The sequence below is a fragment of the Ursus americanus genome, chromosome 24 (assembly GCF_024610735.1).
Source record: "Ursus americanus isolate L20-20 chromosome 24, mUrsAme1.1.p, whole genome shotgun sequence".
NCBI lineage: Eukaryota > Metazoa > Chordata > Mammalia > Carnivora > Ursidae > Ursus > Ursus americanus.
The window spans coordinates 8,189,301-8,199,741 of NC_142150.1; the positions used below are offsets into that span (position 1 = coordinate 8,189,301).

The 10,441-nt window shown below is 43.4% G+C and overlaps 1 protein-coding gene and 1 pseudogene across 1 annotated transcript in view; both read left to right on the forward strand.

The window, feature by feature from the left end:
* ZDHHC13 (zDHHC palmitoyltransferase 13) overlaps positions 1-5,383 on the forward strand; it is a 48,421-nt gene extending 43,038 nt beyond the window's left edge. The window contains exons 16-17 of the mRNA XM_087855341.1: positions 1,627-1,724; positions 4,155-5,383. Of these exons, the coding sequence (XP_087711467.1) occupies positions 1,627-1,724; positions 4,155-4,293 (237 nt within the window). The 3' untranslated portion in view covers positions 4,294-5,383. The remainder of the gene's footprint in view (positions 1-1,626; positions 1,725-4,154) is intronic.
* Positions 1,731-4,148, forward strand: LOC123799492 (large ribosomal subunit protein eL21 pseudogene; annotated as a pseudogene).
* Positions 5,384-10,441: the final 5,058 nt, after the last annotated feature.

The window sequence follows — 10,441 nt, forward strand, 5'->3', positions numbered from 1 at the left end:
TGATCAGCCTGAGCCAATTACTGTAAGACCTCAGATAATTAGAGCATTACTCATCGAAAGCAAAATGCATTTCACTTTTACAGGGAAGTAACCAATTCTACAATAATAATAATAAATAAAGACGACAGACAAAAGAAAAAAATGCTAAGGAAAGAAATGAAGCTGATAACACTGAACTGAGGCTTCAGAATGTTCATCTTCAGCTCCTGTCCCTCTGGTATCCACAGACTCAGGAAGAATGAATATTAGCATCATTGATTGTTAATATCTTATAATAACTTATATTTATATATGCTTTACATATTCCAAAGCACTTTCCTATTTATTTCCTGACAAACAGTTGAGGGGTAGACTGCCAAAGCAGTGTCTCCATTTTACAGATGAGAAAACTAAGCCTTTGAGAGGTTGAGTGCCTTGTTTCGGCCACGCAGCTGGTGAGAGGCGGAATGAGAAGTAGAACCGAAGATTTGAGACCTCAATTCTAATTCTCTTTCTTCTTTTCTGGACTCTTAGGACAAGTACAGATATATGTGAGACTATAATATGAATTTTTTTAAAGAAAGCTTAATGTTTCTTATACTTTCTAAGGCAGGAAAATGGACTCAAAGTTTTGGATAGTTTTCAAATATAGGAATTCAGGGTAAAGTGGTTTTCTTAATAGAACAATTCAGTTGTTTGAAGCCTTCCATTTGCTGACTATTCTAGTGAGTCATGGGGTTTGACTGTAGTAGGTCAAACGGAGCATAGAATATAGTAAGAACCATGAACTTTATTCTCACACTGACTGAGATGTCCATCTCAGTTCTGCCACTTTCCAAGCTGTGTGAATTTGGACCCGTTACTTCACCTCTGGAAGCCTTTGCACTGTGTATTTTAAATATATTATGTCAAATCCTTCAACAAGCTGATGAGGGAGGATGGTATGATAATCTGTGTTTTACAGATAAGGACCTTGATATTTGAGTTGCTGTGAGGATTAAATGGAGTAACTCAGTGAATAGTAGGGTTTTAATGATTTGGGGGTTTTTAAGTCACCTTAACTCTTACCCTTCCCCAAATTATGGATTTAAATGTCCTTTACTTCAGATTAATTTTTCGGTTGGCCCTTTCTAAAGAGACACTAAGAAGCACACACAAGGTGAGATACTTACAGTAATATTGACCTTATGTAGTTTTATTCATCTAAAACTTACATGCTGAACGTGTTGAGAATCTAAACAGGCTTGTAAGCCATGGCTTGAATTACTGAAACAATTATTTCATGACTGTGCTTTGTTGAAGGTTAATATAGACACTCAAAAAAATAAGTGCTCGGGATGCCTGGCTGGCTCAGTCGGAAGAGCATGGGACTCTTAATCTCAGGGCTGTGAGTTCAAGCCCCACATTGGGTGTAGAGATTACTGAAAAATAAATAAACTTAAAAAAAAAAAGTGCTCAGCTACTAGATTTACTTTGTCTCATTTAGAGCTGTTGAGTCGTCGTCCTCACCATGATCCTTGGTTAGAAGGCTAGGTTATACTGTCTTCGGGGGGTACTGAATGTTTACCACTGTCCTGTGATGCACTAAGAGTGACAGAACCTCAGCATAATGGTATTTTTCATGTACCTTCCAACCTTGTTTTGCAGATTGCTTTCCTGGGCCTGACCTCCCACGAGAGAACCAGCCTACTGAAGCAGAGCAGGCATATGAAACAGACATTGTCCCTCAGGAGGACCCCGTACAAGTAAGTCAGCTCTGTTTTGGCCACTGTGTCCTGTGGAGAATGCTAGTCTGGCCATTGGTTTCCCAGCCTACTGCCACCACCCAGGCTGTGCTGTTCTCCTCTAACTTGCTGTCTGGTGGAGTTGAACCTCTCCTACTTAGAAGCCTCAGTGACAGGAGGTGAGTGGTAAGGTCATGAGCCCCAAGGTGGTAAGAGTTTGGGACTTAGTCTGCTGGACTCAGCACAAATAGTTAAGTGACTTGGAAGTTTTGCCAAGATGGGAAATCTCTCTAGTCAAGCCACATGGTCACAAGATTGCATGTTGCTGGCGTGAAGTCAAGGTGAGATAACCAAGCATGTGGCTGAGAATTCCAGCCACAAGGCTCTCTGCGGAAAGCATTAGATGGTGAGCTTTGCCAGGATTTTCCACCTGCCTTTCTATCACCAGTAATTCTTTGAGCCCTGTGTTTAATGTGCCCATCTGTGTCAGGGAGAAGCCAGTGCTTCAAGGTTTGGCGTGTGTTTTCTGCACAGCATCGGTTGTAAAAAACCTGTCCTCCATTGAAAATGAGAGTGTTTGTACGAAGGCTGTCATCTTATGATATGAACAATCAGGCTTTGAAGCTTATCTCCCTGTCATATATCTCGGGGTCTTGGAGGCTCGGAGTGCTGCAGAGGTGACCCTGAGCCCTCAGGGGATTTAACGCTCACTTGCATATCTCATGCGCAGTCTATTTTAAAGCACACTCGTGGTACAAGATGAAACTGTTAGGCTGTTAGACAAGGAAATCAGAGCCTGGGCTAGGACTATGATCTGTATTTAGAGAGGAGAGGAATTGACTTAATTGGGAAGAGATGGCTAAGGTGATGGAGGGTGGCCGGTGGTGCTAAGCTTGTGATGATTGCTTCAGACTGGCAATGATAATAAAGTCCCTTTCTCAGTAGTTTAACCAGAGGAATAAATATTTACTCCACTAAAGGATGAAAGCCTTTGTGACTGAGGTGGACTTTTCAGCTGAGCCTTGAAAGATGTGGGGTGGGGCCTGATGGAGAAGGACAGAAGGGAATTTCAAGCTCTAAGGAGCCTGAGTGCAGGGCCTGAGATGAGAGAACTGGGGCATGCTTGGGAATTATCGAGTAATAGCAACATACGCTGGCGGCACTGACGGGAAAGCCTTAGAGCTGCTCTGCATCTCGCTTCCAAAAACCTGCCCAAATTAAAGACTTGTCTTGTTTGTCTTACCCTAAGTTACTTTTACTCACTAAATCGCTTTGGAGCCGCTCTTCCTAGGAGTAGTGGTGGTACTTTCCTGACAACTCTCCCAGCAGCAGCAATGGCACAGTCCTCCTTGTGCACAGATATGTTCTAATGTGTATAGGGGGTTGGGTTTTGATAAGGTTCTGGGAGGACCAGACAGTGTCCAATAGGTAAGATTAATTGGAAGGAGCTTCTTCCTTGTGGCTGGAACCACCATGTTCCAGTAATTCGCCAAAATGACCAGCACCAAGGGAAAGAGGAGAGGCACCCACTGTGTGTTCTTTAGACCTTTTAGAAAGCAGAGTTGTTCCTTTGGCCACATACATGTGAATCTACAAGAAAGGTGATATTGTAGACATCGAGGGAATGGACACCATTCAGAAAGCAACGCCCCACAAATGTTACCACAGCAGAACTGCAGGAGGCTGCGGTGTCACCCAGCATGCTGTTGGCGTAAACACACAAGGGCAAGACTCTTGCCAGGAGAGCTCATGTACATATTGAGCTTATTAAGCACTCAAGGAGCTGAAATAGCTTTCTAAAGCATGTGAAGGAAAATGATGAGGAAAAAAAGGAAGCCAAGGAGAAAGGGACTTGCGTTCAACTGAAGGGCCAGCCTACTCCACCCAGAGAAGTGCTGCCCTTCGCGAGAACCAGTGGAAAGGAGCCTGAGCTGCTGGAAGCCATTCCCTCTGAATTCGTGGTATGATAGGTCTAAAAAAAGGACAAAAGACCTCTGGACTACTTAAAAAAAAAAAAGTATTGGAAGGAATTGAGGCAGGGCCATGCTTTACTTAGAAAGTTTCGGAAAAAAACCACTTTGTTGACTATATTGTTTCTGACCTATCTGGCCTTTGAGATCATCAAAATGCAAATCAGGGCAATGGGAAAGGAAAGAAGGACACTTACTGATGGCAGCCACCATTCCAGTGAGTGGGGGACCCAGAAGGAAATTAAGTTGCTGGGCAGAAGCCTGGGAATCTCAAAATAGGGATTCAGGTCCAGAAATGGAACTGGGCTCAGTTTTAATGTCCTCTAAGCTAGGGAACTGTCTGATTCACCTCTGGATTCCTGCTACAGGACCTTCAAAGGACGTTCATTTGTGTGTTATAAATTCTCAGGGAATGTTTCTGGTCTGAATGAATGTACAAACAGGAAATGTAGTAAGATGCGTTCTCTTCCTTCCTTGGCAGCCTTGGGTTCACACAGAACCTCGCAGATTTCTTTCAGTGTGGCTGCTTTGGCTTGGTGAGACCCTGTGCTGTGGACTGGACATCACAATACACCATGGTCTTCCACCCAGCGAAGGAGAAGGTCCTTCGCTCTGTATGAAGAAAAGCAACCCCAGACTCTCCCTCTGACCTCCTTGTGTTTATGTTGATGCCCTGTGGTCTGCAAGTGAAGTGAAGATTCAGAGTTCACCTAAGCCCAGAGGAAAACGCAGGTGGTTTTTAAAGCTATTTGGTAAAAACAGAAGTTCTCAATAAAGGCATTGTACTTTAAGATTTAGCAAGATGGACTGTTCCTGAACAATCTTGGCAGGCATCTAAAAAAGATTTTATTTTTCACAAGAAAATACAAGTTACATTTTTTTGGAGATAATATTCACTAATTATGGAGAAAATGTGATATTTTCAAATTGGTTGTTTCAAAATAGTACTATTCTTTAAACTTGTAATTTTTGATAAGTTATTTGTGTTTGTTTTATCTATAAATATGTAAAAAATATTTAAATAGATGTACCTGTTTTACTTTCACATTTAATAAATTTTTTTTTTTGTAGTTGAGATTTCATTTCTGACACTTAACACTTTTAGAATCTTAAATTGCAAAAAGGTTTATATAGGACATAAACTGATTCACGATTCCAGGAATAGGTTGAGCTCACTGTTAATACCAGTAAGCAAGATTTAATTTAGTTTTCCATCTTACTTAGAAAATTGAACAGAGGAAGTCTTAAAGATTAATTACTGTTTTTACTTAGTACCCTCAAAATATTAAACTAATGTGATTGTAATTGCTAATTTCCCTTATTCTGGAGGAAAAATGAAACTCATGGTATTGTATATCAATGCCCCTGGGCGTGGGCCCCTCCTGCTGAAAACCATTTCTTAAGGCTCCATTGCCCTTGGGGTAAAGGCTAAAATTCTCATCATGACCTCCAAGGCCTTGAATAACATAACCTTATTTGGTTTACCAGTTTTACTCTGGACCATGCTTTGTACTCTAAGCACATTGACCTTTCAGTTTTTCAAGGATCTGTTCTTTCCTCTATAGAGCCTTTGCAGATAAGAAAACTAAAGCCTAAAGGAGTTCCTGTCTTCTCCAAGGTCACTTAGATACTAAATGGGGTCGCCGCTCTAGAGTGCCAGTCACCACGAATACTGTCTGACACATTGTATGTGTTCAATAAACATTTAAATTCATTGAATGCATGAATGAATGGTTTTAAAGCAGGATGTGGTGTGATCATAATTGTTGAAGACTGATTCTCAACTGGGGGGAGAGAAGGACTTTCTCAAGCTATATCCTTTCCCTTTCTCTCTCTTCAAACTCTACCAAGTATTCTCAAATTGTGGTCCATACACCATTTAATCAGAATTACAGGGATGGGGCAGGGGCTCACTTGTTTAAAATTCAAATACCCTGCCTCACACCTTCCAAACTACTATACTCCAGCACTTCTAATTGATATGTAATAAGGAAAGCACATTTCATTAATTTAAATTATTCTGTAGATATTTATTGAGCACCATGGTAGGTCTTTCAGGCCATATAACATTTAATTGGGCATACTAATCACAGAGCTTGCAGTCTAGAGGAAAAGCTAAGATAAATGAGCCTGTAGTATAATGTAGAAAATATTAAAAGCCATAAGAGGGGTACAAATAAGATATTGTTAGAGTTTAGAGGTTGGAGAGAGCCTTAGTAGATGTGATCGAATATTTATGGACAATAAGGCATTAGAAAGGGTCTTTCAATGATATTTAGTTTGGAAATATAGAGTTGGAAGTGAAAGGCATTCTCATGGAGAGAACTCTACAAGTGAGACAATGGGAGAGTCTGATGTATAGTTAGAACCATGACAGGCTGGGTCTATAGGGTGTTTAAAGTGGGGAGCTTGGTCCGTAAATTGGACTTGTTGATTGGGACCAGATCTCCAGGGGCCTTGAATGTTAAGCTAAGGAGCTGTGTTTAAGTGGGTCAATAAGGAGCAATTTCTTTATTCACTTGTCAGTGAAAAGTCCTCTTACATCCTCTTGTCTGCTCTCACCAACCCCTGGCAAGTAATTACTCTCAAATTGGGGTCCATAGAACATTTACATCAGAATAACAGGCCTACGATAGGGATGGGGTGGTGTCTGGGGATCACTTGTTTAAAATTCAAATTCCTGGGACTCCTGGGTGGCTCAGTGGGTTAAGTGTCTGCCTTCGGCTCAGGTCATGATCCTGGGACCCTGGGATTGAATCCCGTATCTGGCTCCTTGCTCAGCAGGAAGCCTGTTTCTCCTTCTACCTGCCACTCCCCCTGCTTGTGCTCGCTCTCTGTCAAATAAATAAATAAAATCTTAAAAGAAAAAAAAAAGAATCTAGAGAAAGAGGGGCACCTGGGTGGCTTAGTTGATTAAGCATCAGACTCTTGGTTTTGGCTCAGGTCATGATCTCAGGGTCATGATATCAAGCCCCACGTCAGGCTCCGTGCTCAGTGCAGAGTCTGCTGGAGATGTTCTCCCTCTCTCCCTCCCCCTCTGCACCCCCACCCCTGCTTGTATGTGTGCTCACACATTCTCTCTCTGAAAATAAGTAAGTCTTTAAAAAAAAAATCTGGAGAAAGAAAATTAAAGTCAACGTAGACAGAATGAAGAAAGCAGTAAATATAGAAGAAATCCATTAAATATAAGAAAAACAATGTAGAAAATCACTGAAACCAAAAACTTCTTTGTAAAGAACAAGACCTGCTGGTGACAGTTGGAATCAGTGTCTAGCTTTTCTCCCGTGTTCCCCAAACCACGTACATCATGCTCCCTTAGAAGCCCCAGCAGGAACCAGACAGCGCTCTCTGCTGGGAGGTCTGACTCCTAGCCCTCGGAAACCTGTCCTGGGGGCATCTGAATAAGGGTGCCCCCATCTCTTCTCTTTGTTTCCCCAGCCCCGAGCATCATGGCTGCTTCCCGCAGTTCCCATCTCTTTGCTAAATCAGTGTGCTCCTCTTTACTTTTTGAAAACTATTAGCACCTGCTTAGTCAATTCCTTCTATTATTTTCTCTGTTAAAAAACAAAAAAATAAAACCAAAAAACCTAGTGTGGTTTCTGTCTTCTGACTGGACCCTGACAGATACAGAATGTTAGAGATAAGCTTTTAATAATGTTCTAGGCAAGAATAATGAAGGCCCAGATTACTGATTGAATGTCGGGGGGAAGAAGGGAGAGTCAAAGATGACTTTGAACCCAGTGAATGAGAGGGTGGCAGTGCTCTTCAGAGAAGCAAAGACAACCATGGAGAGACTAGGGGATGAGTTTGGTGGTTGGGGGCTACTGAGTTTGAAGTATTGCACGCTGTGCAGTGGAAAAGTCTGGAAGGCAGCTTAAAGAGGCCAGGGCATGGATGGGAGTCATGAACAGAGATGGATGAGGTTGTCACAGGAAGGAGGTAGAAAAATGAGATGCAAATGAAACAGGGAGTTGCCCACCTGAAATGGAAAGATCAATTCTAGAAAGAGACCAAAGATGACAACCCAGGCAAACAAAGAAAATGTGAGGGGTTGGTGGGGGGGGGGGCAGGAACAGGGCCTTACAGAATATGGATTTAGCAAGCAGGAGAGGAGGAGGGGCCAGGGAGGGGGTTGGATGGGAGGATAGTCACGAGAACACAGTGGCAAAGAATTCAAGGAGGAAGGAGCCACTCATCAGGAGCTGAGGAAAGCTTGGGGTTTGTGGCTAGAAGGTGATTGGCGGGCTCGGCGGAGCCGCGGCGGCTGGGAGTGGGGTGGGCAGCAAGGAGAGCACGCAGAAGGCTGCCGCACAGGCAGTGGGACTAGGTGACTCTGAGAGGAGCTGGGAGAAGGCAGTAGCCTGGGGGCGAAGTGGCCACATCTGGGCTTGTTTTGTTTGTCGAGGCCAGGGGGGTGGGACTCTTACGCTGGCTTAGATACCAGAACTTCATTCTTTTCCCCAAATATCTGTGTAGTCACATCAGAGACTGCATTTGAATCCCTTCCACGACTATCGGGCAGAATCCTGAGGATCCTGCCTGTGGTTAGCAGACTGGCTGGACACCGAACAGTGAGAAGAGGAATATTTATAGCACGTTTGGTATTGCAGCTGGGAGTAGTTCGGTGTAGGGAGTTCGTGCAGTAATAACTGCCCCCCCCCAATCTCACTGCTTAACGTAAGGCTTATTTCCCCCTTTGTTACTGCCCTTTTAGCTGTTTGCGGACACCCTTCCCTGCGGGGACCCAAGCTCCCTCCCAGCTAGTGCTTCTGCCGTTTCCTAGAGCCTCGGTGCCCGCTGGCCCTTCTGCATCCACAGATGTGGAAAGAGAACGGAGACTCCGTTGACCAATCTCAGTCCCGTGTCCCAGTCGACGGTAGGTGAGCCCAGAAAATGTAGAACATTGCTCAGGAAGTCGAGGGGAAACACAAAGAACACAAAGACCACTAAACCACAATAAGTTTCTTTCTTTGTTTTGCTTTTTTTTTTTTTTCCTTTCCAAACTCCTTCACTCAGCATATAATAATCTCTTCTTTTACATCCTAGGAGAATGTGCTTGTATTCCAGTCTACACTCTCTCCCACTTCACTCGCTCAATGGATGCTTACAAAATGCCTATGGTTCCTAGAGCACTATGAAAACATACATATCACATTCTAACAAGGAAGCAGATGGGAATTCAAAATTGCAATGTAAAGAGAGCAGTGCTGTATCACTTATATGCTGGCAGTGGAAACACAGAGGTGGATTCCGCTCAGGAAGTTCAGGAAAGATTTTGCAGAGGAGATGGCATTTGACCCATGACTTGATTATAGGAGTTCTCCAGACTGAGAAGTTGGGTGAGGTGGTGAAGGTGGAAGGGGCTCTGTGTTCTAGACGTTTCAGGCAAAAAAGAGCAGCATTAGCAAAAGCATGACGGAGTGAGGATACTTGACTTATTTGGAAAGCTTCAAGTCTTTGTAGCTGGAGCTCCTCTGGAAGGTCTAAAGCTAAGTTGAAGTGTAAGTCCAAGGTCAACTTGTGAAAGTCCTTATATGACATACTGTTAAGGGCCAAATTCTGTCCCTCCCCCGGCCCTACACCTATATGTTGAAATCCTAACCCCCAGAACCTCAGCATGTGATAGTATTTGAAGATAGGATCTTAACAGAGGTAATTAAGTTAAAATAAGGCCTTTCAAGGTCCCTAATGCAATAGGACTGGTGTCCTTATAAGAGGAGGAAATTAGGACACAGACATGCACAGAGAGAAGGCCATGTGATGACACAGGGAGAAGTGGCTATCTACAAGATGAGGATAGAGGTCCTCAGAAGAAACCAACTCTGCTGAGACCTTAATCTCGGACTTCTAGCCGCTGGAAGCGTGCAAATGTGATTTCTGTTGTTTGAGCCGCCCCGTCCATGGTCCTTCGTTACAAAAGCCTTAGCTGACAGCTACGTATACCAAAGGGTAGGAATGGAAGGGATGGATTCTAAAGACATTTTGGAGTCAGAATCCAGGAGGCTTGGGGAGTGAGGCAAGGGAGGGTGAGGGAGAGGACAAAGCTAAGGAAGACTCAAGTTTTGAGCTCCGTCTCCTGGGTGGATGGATGGTGGGGCTGGTAACTGTGAGATGTGGTAGAGGAGGAGAAGGCTGCACTGCCCGGTGATCATCTCACATGTGTATCTTACCCCTCTGCAAGCCTGGAAATCTCTAGGGCAGGGGACTTCATAGTGAAGGCCAAGGTACTATATTGCTTTTAAAATCTGTGTGGGTTAAAGGGGACTTGATTGACTTATCTCGTTTTATCACTGGTGTTATTAATTATTTGATTGACATTCACAGTATCCCAGACAACTCTGGCCAAAAGCTTACAAATGAAAAATAATTGCCCTGTGCTACGTTCCCCAGAGAATATAAAATGTGTAGTATTTCCACCCTCAGGTCATTTTGGTGGAACCCGATGGCCGAATTACCCCAGCAGGGGTCTCTGGACAAACAAAGCATACTTCTGCATTATCTCTTTGAAAGTAGACTGGGACGTAACCTCTGCCAGCTCTTTGTTTTTCTCTGAGCCATTCTATTCATGCCAATCCAATAGAGAAAATGATAAAATGTAATTGCATTTGAGCGTCAAGAACCTAGTAGGTAAATACATGATAAAGTCAGTGTGGGGCTTTGTCAATGACAGCGTGTGGAAGCAGTCTCGAGTAAGTGCTCGTTTTAAAGAAAGCCTTCTTGAGACTTGGAGCAGAGAAAAACCCATGGTTTAGTCTAGGTACTCACTTG